Here is a 25213-nt window from a genome sequence, read left to right as displayed (position 1 = left end):
TGTGCCCTTGGTGGAAGCTCTTGAGAAAATGTCGGGCCAATTTTATGAAAGACTTGGTAACTGAAAAGAGATCTATGGATTGTGAGACCATCAAAATGACTCATCAAGTGAGTGCTATTGTGCACTCGATGGCACCAAAGCTTGAAGATCCCAACACATTTACCATTCCATGTACCATTGGGAGAGCGGATTTTGCATAGGTCTTGTGTGATTTGGGAGCAAGTATAAATTTGATGCCTTACTCCGTATTCAAAACATTGGGTATTGGTCAGTCGAGAGCTACTTCAATGAGATTGCAAATGGCTGATAGAACAATGAAGAGGCCGCTTGGCATTATTGATGATGTTCTTGTCAGGGTGGACAAGTTTATTTTGCCTCCTAATTTTGTGATTCTCGACTGTGAAGTTGACTATGAGGTGTCTATAATCTTGGGAAGGCCTTTCCTAGCAACAGGGAAGGCATTTATTGATGTGGAAGTGGGGGAGCTCACCTTATGAGTGGGTGACGAAAATGTTATCTTCCATATGTGCAAATCAATGAGGCAACCGAATAGTGCTGAGGTTTGTTCTTTTATGGATTTGGTGATGGAGGTGATTGTTGATGACACGAGTGCAGTGATTAATATAGAGGATCCTTTGGAAGTGGTATTATTTAACTATTATGTAATCGAGGATGAAGGCTTCGTAGAGTGTGTCAATGCCTTGTACGAAATGGATTCTTACTCCTATGAGCCCCGTATGCTCTCCTTGGATCTTGAGAATAGAAAGATTCCACCAACAAAGCCCTCCATCGAGGAACCTCCCATATTGGAGTTGAAGCCTTTACCTCCACACCTCATGTATGAATTCTTGGGCCCTTGTTCAACTTTACCTATTATTCTTTCTTCTTACCTTACTAACGTGCAGGTAGATGCCACCCTTAAGGTGATTCAAATAAGGAAGAGGGCAATTGGATGGACTCTAGCTGATATTCGGGGGATAAGCCCCGCCTTTTGCATTCACAAGATTATACTTGAGGAAGATGTCAAACCCTCTGTGGAACATCAAAGGAGGTTAAACGAGGCTATGCAAAAGGTCGTCAAGAAGGAAGTTATCAAGTCGTTAGATGCAAGGGTTGTGTACCTCATCTTAGAAAGTTCATGGACTTCACCGGTCCAATGTGTGCCGAAAAAAGGGGGTATGACTGTGGTCACAAATGAGCAAAATGAGTTGATTCTCACTAGGACTATCACCGAATGGAGGGTATGAATGGACTACCAGAAGCTGAACAAAGTGACCCGCAAAGATCATTTTCCATTGCTTTTTTCTTGACCGAATGCTGGATAGACTTGCTGGACGTTCTTACTATTGCTTTTTGGATGGGTACTCAGGCTACAACTAGATTATGATTGCACCAGAAGACCAGGAGAAAACCACCTTCACATGTCTGTATGGCACCTTTGTATTTTTCTGGATGCCATTTGGTTTGTGTAATGCACCGGCTACCTTTCAGTGGTGTATGATAGCTATATTTACTGATATGGTGGAGGACTTCTTGGAAGTGTTCATGGATTATTTCAGTGTTGTGGGTGAATCTTTTGAAGAATATTTGGGTAATCTGGACAAAGTGTTGGCCCGATGTGAGGAGACAAATCTAGTGCGTAATTGGGAAAAGTGTCACTTTATGGTCGAGGACGGCATTGTCCTTGGCCATAAGATCTCAAAGAATGGTATCGAAGTGGACAAAGTGAAGATTGAAGTGATTTCAAAATTCCCTCCTCCGACTTCCGTCAAAGGAGTGAGGAGCTTTCTTGGGCATGCCGGGTTCAACCAAAGGTTCATCAAGGACTTTTCCAAGGTGGTGATTCCCTTGTGCAAATTGTTGGATAAGGATGCAAAGTTTGTATTTAATGATGAGTGCATGAAAGCTTTTGAGCATCTCAAGTATAGATTGACTACCACTCCCATCATCACCGCACCCAATTGGAGCTTTCCATTTGAGCTCATGTGTGATGCTAGTGACATTGCGGTTGGAGCGGCCTTGGGGCAAAGGGTAAACAAGATGTTTCATCTGGTGTACTATGCAAGCAAAACTCAGAATGATGCCCAGGTCAATTATACAGTGACAGAGAAAGAGTTTCTAGCAATTGTGTTTGCAATGGAGAAGTTTAGGCCTTATCTCATGGGTGCCAAAGTGATTGTTCATACCGATCACGCAGCACTCTATTACTTGATGACCAAAAAGGACTCTAATGAGAGATTGATGAGATGGGTTTTGTTGCTTCAAGAATTTGACCTAGAGATTGTTGATCAGAAAGGTTGTGAAAACCAAGTGGCGAACCACTTTTCCCGCTTGGAGGAGGAGGGGAGACCTAAAGATGATCTAAAAATTAATGATGCATTCCCAGATGAACAACTCCTCTGAGTATCTTTGAATATTATGCCTTGGTTCGCCGATGTGGCCAATTTTCTTGTTACCGACATTGTTCCAAGTGAGTTCTCTTCTAACCAAAGGAAGAAGCTTAAACGGTATAGCTTGGATTATTACTGGTATGAACCTTATCTCTTCAAGATTTGTAATGATGGTGTGATCTGGAGATGTGTTCCAGAAGAGGAGCAAATGAGTATTCTTGATGCTTTCCATTCCTCGCCCTACGGTGGTCATCATAGTGGGGCGAGAGCTGCTTCAAAGGTTCTTAGATGTGGTTTCTATTGGCCTACTCTGTATAAAGATACTGGTGAGCTTGTCAAGATATGTGATGAGTGTCAGAGAGCAGATGGGATTTCCAGGAAGGATGAAATGCCTCTCATCGGTTGACATTTTTGACGTGTGGGGCATAGACTTCATGGGGTCTTTTGTTAGTTCATGTGGCAACACTTACATTCTGGTGGCCATTGATTATGTTTCTAAGTGGGTTGAAGCCGTGGCTTTTCCCAACAATGAGTCCCGGAGTGTGGTGGTGTTTCCCAAGAAAAATATCTTCACACGGTTTGGTACTCCTCGGGCAATCATCAGTGTTGGGGATTCTCATTTCTACAATAAGTCATTTGACACTTTGCTTGCAAAATATGGTGTCAATGACAAGGTATAAACCCCTTATCATCCTCAGGCTAGTGGACAAGTTGAGGTCTCCAACAGGGAGATAAAGAGTATATTGTCAAAAACTGTCAATGCAAATAGAACTGACTGGTCAAGGAAACTAGATGATGATTTATGGGCCTACAGGACTGCTTATAAGACTCCAATTGGTATGTCTCCATACCGGTTGGCATTTGGGAAGGCATGCCATCTTCTGGTTGAGTTATAACACAAGGCCATGTGGACGCTAAAGAGATTAAATCTTGAGTGGGATGTTGCAGGAAATCTCCGGGTAGAGCAACTCAATGAGTTAGATGAGTTCCGGTTTCATGCATATTCCAGCTCGTCCTTGTATAAGGACAAGATGAAGTACTTACATGACAAATATGCACAGAGCAAGGAATTCAAGGAGGGTGACTTGGTTCTCTTAATCAACTCTCGGTTATGACTGTTTTCGGAAAAGCTCAAGTCAAAATGGAGTGGCCCTTTTGAAGTGGTACATGAGACTCCATTTGGTGCTCTTGATTTGAAGAATAAAAATGGTGAAGTTTTTAGAGTTAATGGCCATGAGTCAAACACTACCTGGGAAAATTTGATGACAGCCACGTGGTGGCCTTGATCAATTTCAAATGATAATGGTAACTTGTGTCATGCCGCGACATTAAATCACTCTTCTTGGGAGGAAACGTTGTACACGGTAAAATCGAAGGACTAATTTTTCATTGACAAAATTGCTTTAGTAGGCCACCTTAGAGGCTCGGGATCTCAAGCCGGTCATTTCCCTCAAAATATGTCAATACCCGGCCAAGGATAACATCGGCCTAAACCCCGACGAACATGGGAAGCTTCCGAAGAATGCATCCGAGGTCGATTAAGTCTATTGGAGCGGCTCAACATCGGTCTACGCACACGTCATAAATCTAGTTAGCCGTCCCATCCCATTTTCCTTTTTCCCCCAACGTATCTTGTACTAAGTCTAGGCTCCCCCCCTCTTATAAAATGAGGGTCATTAACACTCTAAAGAGGGGGTTTCCAACAATTCCACACAATATCAATAATATCTCTCTCCTTTTCTTCTATCTAACTTGCTCGTTCTTACTAGCTCTAGGCCATTCTAGCATTTATTATTCTCTCATTTGTTCTTCATTTATTGCTTGGTATTGTCCATAAAGAGACTTCTTTAATCATATCTTAATTGTTATCCCATTCTCGGCTACCCCCGATAGCTCGAGATCGAGCCCAAATATCGACCTCGAGGTCCTCCATCGACTATTCCGAAGCCAGGGCAGCAGGCTCCTCGGTTTGACCATCGTCCCATTTAGCTTGTATTTTATCGTCAAACTTCATATTCTTTGCATCATCTGCTCTAACAACTAGCATAAAAATAGATCACGTATTTTTAGAATCCCATTTACAAATTTAATTGTTGTTACCATTTTCACGGTAAACAGTTTGGCGCCCACCATGGGGCTAGTGATTATTTTCTTGCTGGTTTCGCTACAAAAATGCAAGTTATCTTCCACACTTTTTCTTGTCCAAGATCTCTTGATTCCAGGTCAAAATGTCTGGCTTGGTAAATAGAATCGAGAATGATAACCTCGAAAACTACGAGGAAAACGGCGTGGCTATTTAGGCTGCAGGAACGCAACCACAGAACCCCGATGATGCGCCCGGGCTGATTCTAGTGGAAGCAGACTCACAGGACGCACAATAGGTCGAAAAAACCTCACAAACTGACAGAAGTGTACAGCATAGCGACCGACAGGAAGCCCAAAAAACCCCAGCCCGGGAAGAACAGGAAGTTAGCCTTCATGTTATTTTTGAAATGTTGCAAGCACAACATTTGGCCATCGGTCAGTTACAAAGTCATCCAAAGACTCCCAACACAGTGGCGCCGGAAATAGCTCCCCAGCCGAACAAGTACCCGAGAGATCGAGCAGTAACGGATCGGTAGCCGACCCCGCCATAATAAAGATGCTTGAGGACCTCACCAAAAGGATCGAGTCAGGCGAGAAAATGATAGTGGACAACGATAAAAAGGTCGAGAACTACAACTCTAGGGCAAATCAGATCTCGGGTGCACCCTCGGTCCTCAATGGAATCTATTCGAAGAAGTTCATACAACGGCCGTTTCCCGAGGAAGCGGCCCCAAAGCCCATTCCAAAGAAGTTAAAAATGTCGGAACTCCGTAAGTACAATGGTACTACTGACCCTAATGAATACGTTGCTTCCTACACCTGCGCAGTAAAAAGCAACGATATAAATAATGATGAGATCGAGTTAGTATTACTGGAAAAATTCAGGGAAACACTCTCGATGGGAGCCATGATGTGGTATCACAACTTGGCTCCTAATTCCATAGATTTATTCACCATGATAGTAGATTCCTTCGTAAAGGCGCATTCCAGAGCCATCAAGGTAGCAGCAAGGAAGTCTGACGTCTTCAAAATCTAGCAAAGAGAGAACGAGATGCTGCAGGAATTCGTGTCCCACTTTCAGATTGAACGGATAGAGCTACCGCTATTCTCCGACAATTGGGAAGTACAGGCCTTCACCCAAGGCCTGAATGAACGAAGCTCGGTGGCTTCAAAATAGCTGAAACAGAACATGATCGAGTATCCGTCCATGACCTAGTCGGACATCCACAACCGGTACCAGTCGAAGATCAGAGTCGAGGATGACTAGTTGGGAGCCCCTTCGGGCTCAATTTACCCGAACAGTCTCCTGGTAAAGGAACCAAAGCCAAACAAAAAAAGGTATCAACCATACCTTGAGGATAGGAGGAACGCCCCGAGGCACAACCTACCCCGCAACAATCGGAGGGTGGATCGAGGACAGGACCCTCGAGGGCTTATCAATAGAGCCAGGATCGATCGAAACGTAGTACCAACAGGTGCACCCCACCTTTCAGAATACAACTTCAATGTCGATGTGTTATGCATCATGTTCGCTATCAGTAATATCAGAGATGCCACATGGCCCAAACCGATACAGTCAAATCCTTCACAAAAGAATTACAACTTAGTATGCGAGTTTCACAACACGCACGGCCACAGGACCGAGGATTGTCATCAACTACGAGAGGAGGTAGCTCGGTTGCTTATCAAAGGACATATCCGAGAGTTTCTTAGTGATCAAGCCAAAAATCAGTTCCGAGAAAGGGAGGCAACCAAGAAGAACGAGGCAAACGAGCTACAACACGTCATCCATATGATCATGGGGGGCGCCGATGCCCTGCAAGAACCCGTAATGAGAAGAACAAAAATATCCATCACCAGAGAAAAGCAGACTCGGGGATATATCCCCGAAGACGCCCTCATGTTCAGCAAAGAAGACATCGAGACCTTGTCTTAACCCCACAACAACACCTTGGTAATTTCTTTCTTTGTAAATTCTTTTAAAATAAAATATGTACTCGTGGATCTAGGTAGCTCGATCAATATTGTCAGGTCGAGAGTAATAGAATAGCTCGGGTTGCTCAACCAAATTGTGCCCGCCACTCGGGTCCTCAACAGATTCAACATGGCAAGCAAAAAAACGAAAGGAGAAATCATCTTCGCGGTCATCGTGGCGGGCACGACTCAAGACACCAAATTCCATGTTATCGAGGGAGACATGAGGTATAACGCCTTATTCGGGTAGACATGGATACATTTCATGGGAGCAGTGCCATCTACCCTTCACTAGATGATAAAATTCCCAACAAAGGACGGGATCAAAACTGTCTACAGGGAACAATACGTGGCAAGGGAAATGTTCGCAATACATGATGTGGTACCAACGTTCCTGCCTCTGACCCCGAATAAACCAAAGGACGAATCGGGTCTCACCCTCTATCGAACTTGACAAAACGAAGCGTAAGTCCGTGCCATGTCTTTGCCTCAGGCAATTACAACAAATCAATCTCGAGGCATTGCCAGCGCATCTCACTTCAAGGTACGACCATCTCTTTTTTGTTTCGGATTCAGAACTAACCCTTGCGCAGGCACCCGACCTGAGTTGTCATAGCACTGGCACTTCCTGAAGACCTCAAGGCTCTAAAAACGCACATGTTGCACACTTTTCCTTCGATCAAGTTTTGTCCCAAAAGAAGATTACAATTCTCTCGCCAAAAGTGCCTCGAACACTCGGGACTGACGCCAGCAATTCGCCGCTCAGTGGCCTCCGGGTTGAAACTCCAAAATTACAAAGCCTTCGGGTAAGGCAGCGCGAAAATCGCCCAGCGTCACCAACATCGGGGGTACCTTAAATATCCAGCGATTGTCGTCAATCGCCACGCACTTGAAAATTTGAGTCCATAAGACCCCAAGTGAGCAAACTTGGTCTAGCAAAGATCTATACAACACAACAACATAGCTACATCAATAGATCGAAGGGTATCTGTCGTCAAAAGCACCTCACACACCAAAAAAGGGGATTTCAGCATACTCTCGGTAGGGATCCCTCCACCAAATGCGTCCCGAAATACTCAGAGACTTAACGTCAACAATTTGGCACCGACACACCCTAGGGTCGGAACTCCAAGCTCATAAGGCCCCAACAAGGCAAATCGGAACTCATGAATAGCGGCCTTCGAGCCTAAGCAAACTCGATGACTCGGAGATTGTCACCACTCGCCATACACTAGGAAACCCGAGGCCATAAGACCCCAAGCGGGCAGACTCGGTATGAGCAAATCTATTCTACATAGCAACAAAAACTATAAGACCTCAATAGGCATGACAAACTGTAAGACCTCAACATGCATGACAAATTGTAAGACCTCAACAGGCATGAAAATTTTGTAAGACCTTTCTATAGGCATAAAACTCAATCCCGAAGTTTAGGCTATAAGTCACATTTGTAAGAATCCCGAAAGGGCATACCCTCAGTATATACGCCTAAACTATCACTGGGAATCAAAAATGGCTCTGGCCAAACACATATGACTACGATCAAAATGGCTGCTCCAGCCAAATTAATGTGACTCGGGGATGCCAAAATCGCATGCCATTACTTCGAATATACTTCGAAAAGAACAGGTTAAAACAGGCTTCCCTCAAAAGGCAAACGAGCTCCGACCATGTCAGCTCCAAAAATCACAATGCTTTGAGCTACTCAGCCTACGAGCTAAGAACCTTCCGAGGTGCTCGAACATCACCGCTAATGACTTGAAATCAAGGTTCTTCAAGAACTGATAACGGGTCAAGCAAAATCATTTCAAAAAGACTTTAACGAGAGGAAAACAATGCCTAAAAACGCCCATGGGTAAGAGCGTAAGATCCATTGTCGCCAGCCAAACGAGCCTCCGGGCCGCACACTAAAAGGTCTCAACAACCAAACAGCATAAGAGCCACTGTCGCTAGCTTGAAAATTGAAAACTTGAGGATTAAAATGAGCTTGAATCGTAACCCAATTTGGAGACCGGATCCAAAATAATTAACTACAAAATGCCCATAGGCTAAAGCGTAAGAGCCATTGTCGCCGGCCAAACAAGCCTCCAGGCCACACACTCAAAAGATCGTTTCGATCCAAGGCGTAAGAGCCATCGTCATCCGCCTATGCAGACACAAAAGAACTTGAGGGTCAATTAAAGCTCGTGTCACAGCGCGACTCGAAGACTGGACCCAAAATAGTTGAAACACAAATACCCAAGGGCAAGGAATAAGGAAAAACATCGTCCGCCCATGCAGGCACGGGAGATCGGAGGGGGTAAGCTTGAATCAAGACCCAACTCGGAGACTAGGCCTAAACAGCTAGGCATAGCACAAAGGCCCTGATGCCTACTCGCATCAAAAATCGCACTTAAAAGCCTCCAGGCCTATCTAAGTGAGCTCCGGATCCACCAGGATCCCGCAGGACACCAAAACCAGCCTGCCTGGTCGAAAGCAATGCAGAAAGAGATACAAAAAAGATAAAGCTTCAAGTTTCCTTCCTTTTTGAAAGCGCAAAAAGTGCGGTCTCCATCTATAAACATGCTCTGCGAACAGTAGATACAAATAGCAAAATCCACGCTCTTTTCCAAAATGTTACGGCCCACCAGCCTCAGCTTCACTCAAACTCTTCCAGGAGGACAAAACCCCTGGCGCTACTCTCTTCAGGCATCTCTCCTCGAGATCCACAATGAATGTATCCCTCGTTCCTTTTCTCACGATCGAGGACCCGCTCCAACTCAGCTCGGACATTGGTGACGTCCTTCAAATGGATCGCCATTTCATCATCAGCCTTGGTCCAACCCAATGTTGCTTCAGTCCACGCGTCGAATATTCCGACTCGGACCTTCATGAGATCAGACTCCAGCTTTGTGATCATATCCACTCAAGCCGAAGCTTGAACTTGTGCCTAAGCCCCCGGTTCACCACAAGCATTCCTAACTCGGTCGGCTTCACCCCTAAGGTACTCCTGAGACTTTGTCCTTCTTTTTTTCAAACTAAAGAATAGGCAAAAGCCTAACCTCAAAGGTTAAAAAAGCAAAACGCTCGCTATGAAAGGTCGCATATCCCATCAAATGTCTCTCGTAACTCAAGCTCTGGTATGCCTTATGTCACCAGTACATCAACTCAACACCCTTCCCCACGCCAAGGAGCCTAAAGGACTCGCCCTCATCCAAATCCCTCCGAGGTCTAGCCCCATGACGGAGCAGCTTAAACCTGAGCCTATCAAAATCCTGCAGGAGGAAAACTTGGTAAAGAAGGGAAGGCACGAGATGCAGAAGAACTGTGCCAAGGCTCACCGCAAAGTAAAGCCGACAGACTTCCATAAAGGCCAAAGCACATTCCTACAGGCCCAGCCCCCCTCGGCCTTGGGAAGAACCGACCTCGATTGAAGCACGATCACTCGGAGGAACCACCGCTCCGGAGTCAAAAACTTCAAGAACAGCAGGCTCGGACGATGTTCTCTTGCCAGAGACACGGCCCCATTTAGCCTCACTAAAAGCTCCATCGCCCTACGAGTGTGTGTCATGTCTATTGGCATAACCTCCTGGCTCAGAAGTCCACAACTCCTCCCCCTTTCCGAAGAATCACGGCCTTGCCCCGGTTGGATCATCCGATATCTATAGACGTCCGTCTAAACATAACACGAGAAGGCAGAATTGGCAAAGCGCGGAGTGCGCCACCTAAAGAGTATTGCTCTATTTTTTGAGCAAATAATTCGGGTTCCTAAGGTATAATACCAGCAGTCAGCACACGAGCAGAACAATTTGTCCATGTCCGGCCTCTATCATCCCCGGCAATAGCGATTAAAGGGGTAATTATCCGGCACCATGGAATTAGCAGGCCCTGATAGCCCCGAAAAATATGGGGAACTCTCCCCCTTTTTTGTCGGATTAATCCCGTTATTGCCTTCATAGCAGCCGCAGAATTAGAGGCATGGAGATGTACAGGCATGTTGTTACCAGAAACGTGGCGCGGAAAATGGCAACTGCAAGAGAAAGAGTAACCCCTGAGAGGGCGGAAATAGCCTTATGCCATACATTGGAAGAACTACGACGATTCCAAGGTGACCGAAGACGCCAACCAATAGCACCACCTCTAGCCTCGAGGCAATACTCAACCCCGAAGACGTCAGTCATAGTAAGATGACGCTCTGTAGGGCAAACAACGCCTTCACCACTACAAGACTGGCATGCAACATCGAAGGTATCTACCAAGGGAAACCAATCTATGAAGGAATGAGCGTTTTTTAACAACGCCCGTACAAAATGGGATCCGGGTGCTGACCAGGATGGTCCGAGCACGAGCAAGCCTCCGCTTAGAGACTACCTTCAGAAAATCACTGGTGTCCCCCATCTGCGGGTCCCCGAGCAAATTTCTTTTCGAGGGTTATTATGAGGCCCGAAAACATTATCCACGCTTCCATGCGAAGTCAGGGTCCCGGCGGACCGAGGTTATTGGCCTTATTCGGGTTCAGTCCGAGGAACTACAAAAGGCCCCACACGAAGTTGTTTCCATCAACCAAAGGCCAAAAGGAATACTCACATCCAAGGTCAGTATTATAGATGACAAAACAGGATCGTGCATTCAGAACTGCCGCAAAAACATAAAGAATACAGTAAGTATCAAAGGAAGGAATCAAGGAAGTATTTTTGTATTCATAAAAATGTTCGCTTACAATGACCCTCGGGGGGTTCTTACATATGATTACAAAAGCCTGCAGGGGGGTCCTTACACGGAAACAAAGAAGTTCAAGGATATGCATACAACAAGTGCCTAAGAATCTAGCCTATTCCCAAAATGTGGCATCTCTGGCATCATCTCGTCAGGTGTATGACCTCAAAGACAATATCTTCCAAGTCCAATCCCTTGGATACCTCACCCCGATCCTCCCGGAATGGCATTTTCAAAGGGAAGGGTATAGAAGAGGAAGTTGAGGGAGAAGAGCAAAATGATGAAGGAGAGGCCGGAAGAAGACAAGAAGTGGCTGGGTGAAAATTTTGGCTAGTACAAACTCTGCTAGTTCTGCCATTATAAAACCACTTCTTGAGACGTTGCCTTGGCCCGGGGGGGAACAGCTAGCGAATACTGTTTCCATACCCCCCCCCCTGGAATCTAAAAGTAGTGTAACACGCCAACCCGGGGAATAAGGATGAGCAGCAGTGTATAATCTGAGCCCCCTCTTGAGCAGCGGTGCATAATCCAAGTATCTCCCCTAGACGGAGGAAATTGGTCCCCTACTTCATTTCCCTGAGCCTACGGAGATAGCAACAACAACAAAGGCAACAGCAACAACAACAACAACAACAACAACACTGCGACACAACCTCGTCCAAGCGAAGAAGGATCGAGAATTGGGCCATGGCACACATGATATAAGATCTCGAGCCATGGGCCTCAAACATGATGAGATGGAAATGACTAAAAATGGCAAGAAAGGAGGAAAGGATGGGTATCAAAGGAATATCGGATGAGAAACTAATCACAAGAAGCCCCATTTATAGGGAGAGGGCAAAGTAATTAATGGTGCCATTATCGCCTCAAAAAATGTAACAGCAGGCGCAATCAATGCATTCATAGGAGCTGAATCAACAGAAATAATATGACCCCGAAGAACGAAGAGTCACGATATATTGGATGATCCTGAAAAAGCGAAAGGGTGAAATGCCTCGGCACTTGTAAAAGGGGAGCTGTGCCATCAGCATGACGTCTTCGCGGGAGACCGTGAAGTTGGGTGTCAAAATTATTTCTTATCGCTTCCCTCTAAGAAACGCGGAGACTATCTATACACAGTAAAATCAGAGGACTGATTTTCCATTGACAAAATTGCTTCAGTAGGCTACCTCGGAGGCTCGGGATCTCAAACCGGTCATTTCCCTCAAGATCTGTCGCTACCCGGCCAAGGATAACATCGGCCTAAACCCCGACGAACACGGTAAGCTTCCAAAGAATGCATCCGGGGTTGATTAAGTCTATTAGAGCGACTCAACATCGGTCCACGCAGACGTCATAAAGCTAGTTAGTCATCTCATCCCATTTTCCTTTTTACCCCAACATATCTTGTACTAAGTCTGGGCTACCTCCTCTTATAAAAGGAGAGTCATTAACAATCTACGATTCCACACAATATCAATAATATCTCTCTCCTTTTCTTCTATCTAACTTGCTAGTTCTTACTAGCTCGAGACCACTCTAGCATTTATTATTCTCTCATTTGTTCTTTGTGTATTGCTTAATATTGGCCATAAAGAGCCTTGTTTAATCATATATTAACTGTTATCTCATTCCCATCTACCCTCGATAGCTCGAGATCGAGCCCAGATATTGACCTCGAGGTCCTCCATCGACCATTCCGAAGCCAGGGCAGCAGGCTCCTCGGTATGATCATTTTTCCATTTTAGCTTGTATTTTATCGTCAAACTTCATATTCTTAGCATCATCTACTCTAACAACTAGCATAAAAATAGATCACGTATTTTTAGAATCCCAATTACAAATTTAATTGTTGTTACCATTTTCACGATAAACAAACCTATGTGTTTTTCTTCTTTTTGATTTTCTTCTTAGTGTAGGATTTGTTTTGCACTAACCGGTTGTGAGATATGTGTTGGAATGTTTGATGCAGTGCAGGACAATGTTGGAAAATTTGGCTAAGTCAGTAATTGCACCGCTAACCGCGCTCAAAATTTCGCGGTCAGCGAAAGCATTTTACGGAGGCGTAATTTAGTAGCGGACGCGGACTTGAAAAGTCCAAAATGAGACCTCTCTGATTCATCCATGTCCACGGTGGCTTTTTCACGGCCAGCGGACCTGTTCCGCGGCCATGCCAACTTTTTCGCTCTCAGCGGTAATGTTGCACAAGCAGCTTTTTAGAATAGGTAAAAGTGCGGACCGCGGTGAAATTCCGCCGGCCGCGCCAGGTAAGCTCTATGTGTCCCAGTGCTATTTAGTATAAATATAAGGTCATCAGCGGTGAAAATTATGCTAACAGCGGCTTGCTTTACACGGCCACGTAGCAATTTTTGCGGACAACGGATTCTAGGTTCAGAGGCTTGTCAAATTGGGTCCGCGACCGTGGTTGTTTTTCCCCGGACAGCGGTTTAACTTTCATGGCCATGCCCAAAATTTTAGTTTCAGCGGTTCTTTAGATTCAGATGCTAGGTAGTCTGATCCCCAGTCCTCCGCGGTCGCGGACCTTTTTCCGCTGTCAGCGGCACCCATTCCGCGGCCGCCTTTCTTTTTCCGCTGTCAGTGGACCTCTCCCTGTTTCACTGGCAACTTTTCCTCTGTGGCTCTTTGATCATTCTTTTAGCACCAATACTAATGATCTTTCACTGATTTTCTCTATAGGAAATGGTACGATCTTGAGGTGTCGGTGATGCACAAAAAGGGAGGGTTGAATCCAGTCGAGGCAGGGGAAGAGGAAGTCAAAGAAGGACCAAATTTCTACTAGCGGTCCCAAAATCAATAGGGAAGCTGAGGAAAACAATCAAAGCTACAGATAGAGCCATATCTCATTCTGAGGGGAGTGACTATGTCCCTTCCCGGGAAGCTTCAGAAGGGAGTCCAGTGCCAACACACATTCCCACAGACTTCCAAGCAAGGTTTCAGTTGAGAGACGTGCCTACACCCCCAGCCTCCTATGCTTCTCCTGCTTCTTCTAAGTCGTCTGATGGCTCAGAGGAAGGCAGTGAGTCTTAAGCATCAGCCTCTCCTATAGCTTCTCCACCTAGACAGGACCTGATTGATATAGATGTTGAGATACCAGATGACGGGAAAGGGGGTGATACCCAGATAGGAGGGCTAGAGAGAACAACGAACCCGGTGGCGTGGCAAGAAAGATTTGTCAGTGAGAAAGCCTACGATAAATTCAGGGAGTGGTAGCCTTAGAATTCACTCATACATGAGAGGCACTTCATAGAAAGGGATCTTCTACCCCACAACCCTAATGTGAAAAGGCAATTTGATGACAGAATGGGGTGGAAATTCTTTACAAGCAAGTTGCCGGATGCCAATGAACATTTGGTCAACGAGTTTTACGTTAATGTCGCCCACATCAAAAAGGTTTACTAAAGTCCGGAACAAGAAGATCAAATTTGATGGAAAGACTCTGAACGACTATGCTGGATTTAATGACGAGGATGAGTCCTTTTATTTGGAGAAGGTGGCCATGGATGAGTTGGCCTGCCCATGGCTGGCATCAATAATTGCTCTCCCGGGGACTACTCCAACTTGGCTAACACCTGGGGTCCTAATCTACAGGAAAACACTAAGCTTTGAGGCAAAGGGTTGGGATACGTTCGTGTGCAACTAGTTAGACCCCACTACTCATGACAGTGACATACCGGTCTCCCGAGCGATTATAGTGGGGGACATCATGGCGGGGTACCTGATCAACGTTGGGAATATAATGTCCAGGATAATCACAAGAGTGGTCAACAAGAACAAGAGCTCCTACCCATTCCCGAACTTCCTCACTATGTACCTAGAGGATCAGGAAGTGGAGAGAAGGGATTTTGATACCAAGGTGAAACACAAGAGGCCCTTCTCCTGGTACAGCCTTTAGGGGTCCGACAACCCCAAGTCCAAGGGCAAAGCCTCCACTTCTAGTGGCCAGTCTGAAGATCCAGGGGTGGTGGCTACTGGTTCCGAGCCTCCTACTGCCATACCACATCCACTCTCCCGACCATCTACCTCTATGCCTTCTTCGGTACCTTCTTCACTAGCTTACCCTCTCACTACACTGAGGGTAAACCGAACTATGTTCAGCATCAACAACTGGATGCACACAGCTACATCAAAGTTGTCTGTTATATCCAGCACAGTAGCATCTCAGTCAGCTCTAGCACAGCCTCAGGTGCTAGCCTCAGTGGAGGAATCTCTAAAAGAGCTTCTGGACAACCAGAAGCTCATCATGGATGCTTTAGAGGCACAAGGAAAAGCTATCACAGAACTGAGCAAACAAGAGAAGAAAATGAAGAAGACTCGGGCTTCAAAGGAGTCGGTGAAGCTGCTGAGGAAGGAGGTGGACAAGATTAGATCAGTTGGGGACATTCTATTGGAGCTACTATTAGAGGACCCAGCTCCAGCAGCTCAGGCAGCACAGGTACCGGAGCAAGAGGCTGATAGAGAGCCTATGAGGAGAGGGGTGATTCCCCAGACTGATGACCTCGAGATACAGTTGGAGGACCCCGAGGGAGGTGCTCCAGGGACCCAGCCACAGGGCCCAGTCAGTGACACCACTGATGTGAAAGGACCCCATGCAGATAGAGGATCCATATAGGGTTTTTTTACTCTTAACCCTCCTTGATCTCATTTTTGCTTTTAGAATTGAGGACAATGCTAGTTTTTATTTAGGAGGGTGGTCCTATTTTGATGATTTGATAACTAGATTGTAATTATGATACTTATTTTTCTTTATCGTTATTTTTCACTTTTGGGACGTATATAACTTTACCATATATTTCTCACTTTGTTATTTTTTTACTTTTGGTATGAATATATCTTTACCATTTCATATATATATTCATTCCCCTTGATGATAGGCTATAGTTGTGTATTTTAGTCGCTTATTATACCTTAAGTTATTGTACTTTAATTGAGTTTAAGTTTTAATCGCTAGTGTTTTGCACTAAATATGTGTTTTATGCCTTGTAGGAGTGATTCCGATCTATGTAGGCGTTATAAAATGAATTCAAGTGATTTGGAGCTTTGAAGTCTGAGTAAAAGCCCAAAACATTAAGTCGGGATCGTGTTTGGAGGTCGTGTACCAAGTCCAGATGTTAAAAGAGGACGAAATAAGTTCACTTTGAAAAAATTACACTGCCGCGCCGCATGGGACGCCGCAAGGCGCGGCGCAGCAGTATAAAATGCTACCTGATGCGAAAAGTTGAGACTGCTGATAAACTACATTAGTGCGCCGCATGGCGCGGCGCAAAGTGCGGCGTACCTGTACTAATTTCTCAGAGCTGGAGTCCTAGTTCGCGCAGGAAAGGGTGTGTTGTCTGGGCCCAACCTTACTTGGTATAAATACATATAAAAACATTATTTTGAGGACTTTTAACAGATCTTAGACCTAGGGACACACTTTAGACGTAAGGAGAACACACCACGCTTGGATGAGGCTTCTAACTAGTTTTTCTTATCTTCTCTTCCTTTAATTTCATAGTCTATTAGTTCTAGAGTTTTGGGTGCAACATGAACGTTATAGTTTGATGCTTGAATTGTTCTTATTATTTTATCATATTGTTTTATTTATTCAATCTTGCGCTTAATTATTTAATTGCTTGATCACCAATTGAACACTATTTACGAATCTGGGATTGAACTCGGGAGAGAGAATTCTAGATTGCATATAAGATTGAGTAGAGCAAGATCTTAACTCTGAGGGGGGCAGATTTGCCGTTAGGATAAGAATATACCTAATCGCCTTTCTTGGTTACTATATGGGAATTATTAATGTGTTCTTGTTAATTCTAATTCCATAGGAATATAGGTATTAGATTAGCTTGAATAGGCGAGTTGTACTTCGGGAGAAGGCTACGAGCAATATTAACCTTGTCAACCAATAAACCAGATAAATTAATTAAATGATTTAAGTGGAAAAGTCAACGGGATTGTTAGCTAACCCATAGCTCTAGAATATTCACTCACATTGAATTTGTCTCTGTAATTTGCTAACTTATTTTCTTTAATCTCTTAATTGTTACTTTAGATTAATTTTAGTAAAATATTCATACTTTAGGATTCACTTGAATAGATTAATTATTTGGTTTAATTTAGTTGATAGTTAATCACAAGTCCCTGTGGGTACGATATCTGGACTTACAATCCTATATTACTTGTCGACCATGTATACTTGAATGTGCGTTTGGGAGCAACAAGTTTTTGGCGTCGTTGCCGGGGACTGAGAAATTTACTAGATTGCTAGATTAGATTTTTACTCTTTGTCTATTCAAGTTTTTTTTTATTTTTATCTTAGGTTAATATTTACTATCTTTATTAACATGGCATCTGGGAATGATAATTGGTCGAATGTTGGTTATTCTTATTATTATGATCCTTGTCCATATTGTGGAGGACCTCACTGGTGGAAAAATTGTCAAAATGTTCCCGGGAGCGAGTTGTGCGCACAATCTCAATTATTTGAGTGGAATATTTGTAATATATGTGGTGGTCAAGATGGTCATTGGGATGGTTGTCCTAATTCTTTTTATCCTTCTCAGAGTTCTTATTATAATGTTTCTAATAATGTTTATGAGTTTGATAGGAGCATGGAAGTGGAGGATATGGAAAGCATGGCTCGTATTATGGACATGATAAGGCAAGTAGTCGAGCAACATGAGATGATGATAAGGCAAGTAGCCGAGCAACAAGATGAAAATTGAAAGGCTATACAAAGAATTAGTGCAGCAATCATGAGAATGAAGGCTAAGGCGGAGGAAGCGGATGAAGAGAGCGAGATCCCATCAGAAAATAATTTTGAAGAAACAAATATAATGAGAGAATCTTGGCTAGATGAACAAGCTCAACTGATAAAATTTCATGAGTTTCTCCGCAATGGTCTTTCAAATATGACAGAACAGCTGATAGAAGGAAGAACTGAGCTCAGGTAAGAGATAGATCAATTTGGCTCAGATATCCATGACATGCAGGCTCAATTGAATAAAAAGGTTGAGCCGTCTAATGCCCTACAACAAATTGTTGTGGATACTGGTCAACTTATGGAGCAAAAAGAGGAATCCCAACTATTCTACCAAATTATTCATGATACCAAGGTTGACGAAGAGTGCAAAATTGAGGATGTCAAAAGTAAGGCAATTTTGGAGCTGGAGCGCATTGGACCTCATTCTAAACACTTTTCAACATTGTGTTTGGTTGGTGACATGGGAATTGATCCAGTCGAGCATATGGAGGAGTCAATGGATGAGGAACAAACTGCTTATATTCTAAAATTTGTCACACCAAAAAGACAAAACGACATCCCTCACTTAAAAGCTAAGAAGTGCAAGATGCGATATTATTTACTTAGTTCCTTTATTTTCATACCACCGCCCAAGGAACATGACAGAAAAATTGATGAAAAATTGGGGGCACAATTCATATCCTCAAAGTGGAAGCAAAAGTGGTAAAAGTGATGGCGTCGTGCAGCGACGTTAAATTAGGCACTTGTTGGGAGGCAACCCATCTTTACTGATTCCTTTTATTATTTTCTTTTTGTTCTTATTATTGTAGTAGTATTTATTTTTGTTTTGTAGGATTATAAACATATGAGGCAAAGTCATTGGAAGAGTGCAAAAGCAAGTTAGAGGTTGAGGACTAAGTGTGGAGTGCCCACACTAAGGACTATGCTTGGGGGAAGTTTGAGTACTCGTGAGCCGCTATTGCTTTGGCCTTTGGCCTTTCAGGGAGTTTCTCATCCACCCTTATTATTGTTTTGCTTTATTTGTGCATTGAAGACACTTCACTCTTTTAAGTTTAGGGTGGGAGAATTCTCTAGATGATTAGTAGGATGTAGAATTGTGTAGCATTTTAGTAGCTAGAAAGAAAATCGAAAAAAATAAATAGAAAATTGGACTTTTCCCGACGATGGATCTCCTAGGCAGTTTTCTTGAGGGATTTAAGTCTAAATAAAAAGAAAAAAAAGATTTTCTTTGTAGGTAGTGTAGCAATTTCCCCTTGGTTTTTCTTTGTGTCGCGGTTCTTTTCCAAGGGTTTTGTTTGAACCGGGTATAGTTAGTTTTTATTTTTTAGAAATAGGAAGTCTTGTGCTATGTTTTGAATTGAAGCAATCTCTTTTAACCTTGTCATGCCTTGAGAATAGTGAGTACTTTAGTTGTGACGCTTAGTCTCAGTTTTTGACTCTTATATAAGTACCTTAAATTTTATGATCGTGACGTTGCTTAACTTCTTTGACTAGAGTGTCTTGATAAGTCTAATCCTGAGTGAGTTATTGTCACGACCCGGATTTCCCACCATCGGGTGTCGTGATGGCGCCTACTATCGGAGCTAGGCAAGCCAAATATTTAAAACACCTTTCCTGCTTTCTTTCAAACAATAAAATAAACGAGACAAAATCTAAGCGGAAGACTTTAAATCTAAAGCAACTGAAAACCAAAAGTGCGGAAGTTTGAACCAAAATGCTACCCAGAGTCTGGTGTCACTAGCTCACGGACTACTACAAAATACTAAAATCAATGTCTGAAGGGAAAATACATCATGTTTGTCTGGTACAAGATAAACAAACAAAAAAAACATGGAAAGGGACTTCGGCCTGCGAACGCCAGCTAGGCTACCTCGAGAGTCCCTGGACTGAAGATAGCTCCCAGAAGTCCTATTGCTGCGGTCCGTAAGCTGCTCCCTGATCTGTGCACCAAAAATGCACAGAGTGTAGCATCAGCACAACCGACCCCATATGCTGGTAAGTGCCTGGCCTAACCCCGGCGAAGTAGTGACGGCTAGACAGTACCTACCACAATTAACATGTATAGATATATATACAACAAGTGCAAGAAAACAATAACAAGATAATACCTAGTAAAACTGGGAGGGGACATGCTATCGTGGAGTAACAGATAAAAATGAAATATCGAAAATAAATAGAAGAAACTCCGGTTTCCATGATATATATATTTATATATATAGTGGACGGCGTGCCACACGATCCCACAATATCATATATAAGTGGACGGCGTGCCACACGATCCCATAATATCTTATATAAGTGGACGGCGTGCCACACGATCCCATAATATCATATATAAGTGGACGGCGTGCCACACGATCCCATAATATCATATATAAGTGGACGGCGTGCCACACGATCCCATAATATCATATATAAGTGGACGGCGTGCCACACGATCCCATAATATCATATATAAGTGGACGGCGTGCCACACGATCCCATAATATCATATATAAGTGGACGGCGTGCCACACGATCCCATATTATAGTTCATAATATCTGACTTCATATAGTAGACCCCTTCAGGGGAGAATAACAACTCAATACCTTTAACCCGGCAAGGGTACAGCTAACAGCCCAAAATATCCCGACAAGGGAGAATATATATATCAGTCTACACATCCCGGCAAGGGAGTATTCACAACACATTCTCCTTTTAAATCATTCTTCCTCAACCGTTCACATTATATGAAACTTATCAAATAAACAAGGAGCTTGTGTCACATTATTCGAATTAAAAGCAATCAAGACTCACGGTCATGCTAGACTCCGGTGCATAGATAACCGTCACCATGCCTATACACCGTACTCCACATTAGCAAGTAGCAAATATCATCCTAATCCTATTCCCTCAAGCCAAAGTTAGAACAAACACTTACCTCAAATGCTCCAAACTCAACTCACGCTTCTAGTATAGCTTTACCTCTTGATTCCACCACCAATCCGCTCGGATCTAGTCATAAGTTACTTAATCACATTAATAATTACTAAATGAATCATCCCCAATGCATGAAAATAGATTTTTCAAGGTTTTTCCCAAAAAGGTCAAAAATACCCCCGGACCCACGTGGTCGAAACTCGAGGTTCGGACCAAAACCCGGTTACCCATTCCCCCATGAATCCCAATAGATGATTTGTTTTTAAATCGGACCCCAAATTGAGGTCCAACTTCTCAATTTGTAGAAAACCTAGGTTCTACCCAAAACACCCAATTTTCCCCATGAAAATCTTTGATTTGAAGTTGAAATTATGTTAAAAGATGTTAAGGAATAAAGAAATTAAGTTAGAAATCACTTACCAATCGTTTTGGAGAAGAAAAGTTGTTTGGAAAATCGCCTCTTAGGTTTTGGGTTTTTGAAAAGTGAAAAATGACTGAGATTTTCCGAACTTGTATACCTTTCTGAGGACCTGGCGCGGACCGCACAAAAATGTGTTGCGGCCGCGCCGAGTGGGAGAAAAATTGGGGCTTCTCTGAACCCTTCCAGCGCGGACCGCACTGTTTTGGTGAGCGGCCGCGCTGGCTAACCTGAAACCCTAGCCCTCAGACTCAGCCACGCGGACCGCACAAAAATGCATCGCGGCCGCGCGGCTCCAGCGCGAACCGCGCAGAAATGACCGCAGCCGCGCTGGTGTCTGCAACACCTGAACCTGCATTTTCTTAAGTCCAAGACCTCCCGGGCCCCATTCAAAACTCACCCGAGCCCTCGGGGCTCCAAACCAAACATGCACTCAACCATAAAAACATCTTAAGGACTTGCTCGTGCGATCAAATAGCCAAAATAACATCATATACATAGGATCAAGCCTCAAACACATGATTTTCTTTTCTTCAACTTTCATAACTCAAATTCTCCATTTTTAGTCCGAAACACGTCATATGACGTCCGTTTTTAGCCAAACTTTACAGATAGTGCTTAACACATATTTAAGACTTGTACCGGGCGTCGGAACCAAAATACGAGCCCGATACCTATATTTTCTAACTCCTTTTCATTTCAAATTTTCATATCAAATTTCAGAAAAACAATTTCTTTCAAAAATTCATTTCTCGGGCTTGGGACCTGAGAATTTGATTCTGGGCACACGCCCAAGTCCCATATTTTTCTACGGACCCTCCGGGACCGTCGAATCACAGGTCCGGGTCCGTTTACCCAAAATGTTGACCGATATCAACATTATGCATATTAATACCAAAATTCATCAAATGTTTCACATAATTCACATATTTTAACATAAAAAAACTTTCCGGCTACGTGCCCGAACTACGCACGCCAATCGAGGCAACTAAAAGTGAGGTTTACAAGGCCTCGAAAGCGCAGAACAAGGAAGAACTACGGTGATGACCCTTTGGGTCGTCACAGTTATGTTCCATGTGTGTGTAAGGTTTTGTGTTATTTTGTGCATTACTTTTGATGTCTAAAACTTGTCCCATGTGTTTGCAAAGCGAAATAGTAGTTTTGTTCAGTCTTGGAAGTGATATAGGCATTTCTTTGTTGATCCATATAAATATTTTACCCGCTTAATTGTTATGTATCATAGTTAACCCCTTTGAGCCTGTAATCTTGTTTCTTTGGCAACCACGTTACAAGCCTTACCCATTCATTTGAATTAACCATCTATTTGAAAATTTTCACTTCTCATGAGCACTTGAATTGTTATGAACTTTGTAAAAGTTAAAGTGTGGGGTGGTTGGTTTGGCTTTTGAGTGGAACTAATGAAATAAGGAGAAAGGTGCACTGTTTTAAAAAAAGTAAGAGCCACATGAATTAAAAAGAAAAAAATAGTTGTATTGCTATGAAAAGAATTCTTTGATAGTGGTGACTCTTGATGTAATTGTGCTTAAAGAAGTGGGGAGTTAATGTATATTTATGTGAAGGTGGAGTTATGGTTTGACATAAGTGTGGGGTTTTCAATGTTAAAGTGTATGTATTAAAGTTCTTAGGGAGGTGTAGTCACTCTTATATTTAAATGTAACCTACCCGTCCCGTAGCCTACATTACAGCCAAATAAAGTCCTACGTGATCTTAGACTGAATGAGCTCGATTAGTAGAGTAGTACACTACAGGCAAGCCTATGGTGTATCTTTTGTGGCATATGTATGTTAGTTCTGAGAGTGAGTGAATTCTTTCTATCTTGAGTTCCTAAGTGTTCTTAAATTTTATTGTGTGGAACTACTCTCTTTTGTTGTATGAGGGCACTTGATTCATAAAGGAAAGGTAATGTCATTGACCTCGATGTTAGAGTAAGTGAGTGAGTTGTGAATAATGTGTGGTACTTGTGAGTCAAATGTTGAGGTTAAGATGCTACACTCTTGTGCTTAGTCTATTTTAAATATTCTTGGTGTGATGAATTAGGAGAATTATTGTAAAAAGGTTGTGTCTATATAAAGTGTAGTTTGGTTGCTCAAGGACGAGCAATGGTTTAAGTGTGGGGTGTTGATGATAGGCTAGAATTGTGTATTTTAGTCGCTTATTACACTCTGAGTTACTATACTTTAATTGAGTTTGAGCTTTAATCGCTAGTGTTGCACTAAATATATGTTTTGTGCCTTGTAGGAGTGATTCCGATCTATGTAGGCGTTATGGAATGAATTCGAGTGATTTGGAGCTTTGAAGTCTGAGTAAAAGCCCAAGACATTAAGCCGGGATCATGTTTGGAGGTCGTGTACCAAGTCCGGATGTTAAAAGAGGACGAAATAAGTTCACTCTGACAAAATTACACTGCCGCGCTGCATGGGACACCGTAAGGCGCGGCGCAGTAGTATAAAATGCTGCCTGATGCGAAATGTTGAAGCTGCTGATAAACTCCATTAGCACGCCGCATGGCGCGGCGCAAGGTGTGGCGCGCCTGTACAAATTTCTCAGAGTCGGAGTCCTATTTCACGCAGGAAAGGGTGTTTTGTCTGTGCCCAACCCTACTTGGTATAAATACATATAAAAATGTTATTTTGAGGACTTTTGATAGATCTTAGACCTAGGGACACACTTTAGACGTAAGGAGAACACACCACGCTTGGAGGAGGCTTCTAACTAGTTTTTCTTCTCTTCTTTTCCTTTAATTTCATAGTCCATTAGTTCTAGAGTTTTGGGTGCTACATGAACGTTGTAGTTTGAAGCTTTAATTGTTCTTATTATTTTATCATATTGGTTTATTTATTCAATCTTGCACTTAATTATTTAATTGCTTGATCACCAATTGAATACTATCTACGAATCTGAGATTGAACTCGGGAGAAGGAATTCTAGATTGCATATAAGATTGAGTAGAGAAAGATCTTAACTCTGAGGGGGCTGTGGATTTGCCGTTAGGATAGGAATATACCTAATCACCTTGCTTGGTTACTATACGGGAATTATTAATGTGTTCTTGTTAATTCTAATTCCATAGGAATATAGGCATTAGATTAGCTTGAATAGGCGAATTGTACTTCGGGAGAAGGCTACGAGCAATATTGACCCTGTTAACCAATAAACCAGATAAATTAATTAGATGATTTAAGTGGAAAAGTCAACGGGATTGTTAGCTAAACCATAGCTCTAGAATATTCACTCACATTGAATTCGTCTCTGTAATTTGCCAACTTATTTTCTTTAATCTCTTAATTTGTTACTTTAGATTAATTTTAGTAAAATATGCATACTTTAGGATTCACTTGAATAGATCAATTGTTTGGTTTAATTTAGTTGATAGTTAATCACAAGTCTCTGTGGGTACGATATCTGGACTTACAATCCTATATTACTTGTCAACCACGTATACTTGCGTGTGCGTTTGGGAGAAACACCCCTCTTATGTATATTTGTCTCAATCCCCTATTGTACATATTTAGTTTACTTTCTGTATTTTAGTTTATAACATTTTTTGTAATTTTCCTTAATGTTATAGCTTCTTATCTCATTTAGTAGCTTCTTTTTCAATTTGTAGCTTCTTACTTTTACAAGTTTTCGTGATCAATAAGCCTTTGATTTTCTTAATACCACGGTTTTTTCCAAAGGTGGAATTTGTGTGAACCGGGTGGCTCTTCCCGATGATGGATGGCATGACAACCTTCTTAAGGGATTGAGTCCATTTTTTTATGTTTTTGTGTAAATAGTAGTAAATAATAAAAGTGTCTCAGGCAAATCTTCACTAGGGCCTAACATATTTACCTTTGACCTTATAGTTAGAAATAAATTGATGTGTAAAGGATAGTGATAGTTGTGACCTTTAGACTCTTGTGTGGGCTAAACAATCATCGAGTGATTTTTAGGAGCCATTTGTGTTGCTCAATCTTAGC

General features: G+C 42.9%; 2 protein-coding genes across 2 annotated transcripts; both read left to right on the top strand.

Moving 5' to 3' along the window:
• Nucleotides 1–2418: 2418 nt before the first annotated feature.
• On the top strand, nt 2419–2796 carry LOC138887222 (uncharacterized). The gene has a single exon (XM_070168945.1). It carries the CDS (start codon nt 2419–2421, stop codon nt 2794–2796), a length of 378 nt encoding a protein of 125 aa, XP_070025046.1.
• Nucleotides 2797–2824: 28 nt separating this feature from the next.
• Nucleotides 2825–3505, top strand: LOC138887221 (uncharacterized). The gene is made up of 3 exons (XM_070168944.1): nt 2825–2983; nt 3089–3227; nt 3339–3505. The coding sequence occupies exons 1-3, from the start codon at nt 2825–2827 to the stop codon at nt 3503–3505; spliced, it is 465 nt and encodes a 154-aa protein (XP_070025045.1).
• Nucleotides 3506–25213: the final 21708 nt, after the last annotated feature.

The sequence above is a fragment of the Nicotiana sylvestris genome, chromosome 3, assembly GCF_000393655.2.
Source record: "Nicotiana sylvestris chromosome 3, ASM39365v2, whole genome shotgun sequence".
Taxonomy (NCBI): Eukaryota; Viridiplantae; Streptophyta; class Magnoliopsida; order Solanales; family Solanaceae; genus Nicotiana; species Nicotiana sylvestris.
Note: the sequence above shows the minus strand (reverse complement) of the source record. Positions and strands in the feature narration are given on the sequence as shown.

Coding starts and splice junctions, on each gene's coding strand:
- LOC138887221 (XM_070168944.1), top strand. CDS start 2,825: ATGGGGTCTTTTGTTAGTTCATGTGGCAACACTTACATTCTGGTGGCC. Junction 2,984..3,088: donor CACGGTTTGGTACTCCTCGG/GCAATCATCAGT, acceptor TATCATCCTCAG/GCTAGTGGACAAGTTGAGGT. Junction 3,228..3,338: donor TGCTTATAAGACTCCAATTG/GTATGTCTCCAT, acceptor GGGATGTTGCAG/GAAATCTCCGGGTAGAGCAA.
- LOC138887222 (XM_070168945.1), top strand. CDS start 2,419: ATGCCTTGGTTCGCCGATGTGGCCAATTTTCTTGTTACCGACATTGTT.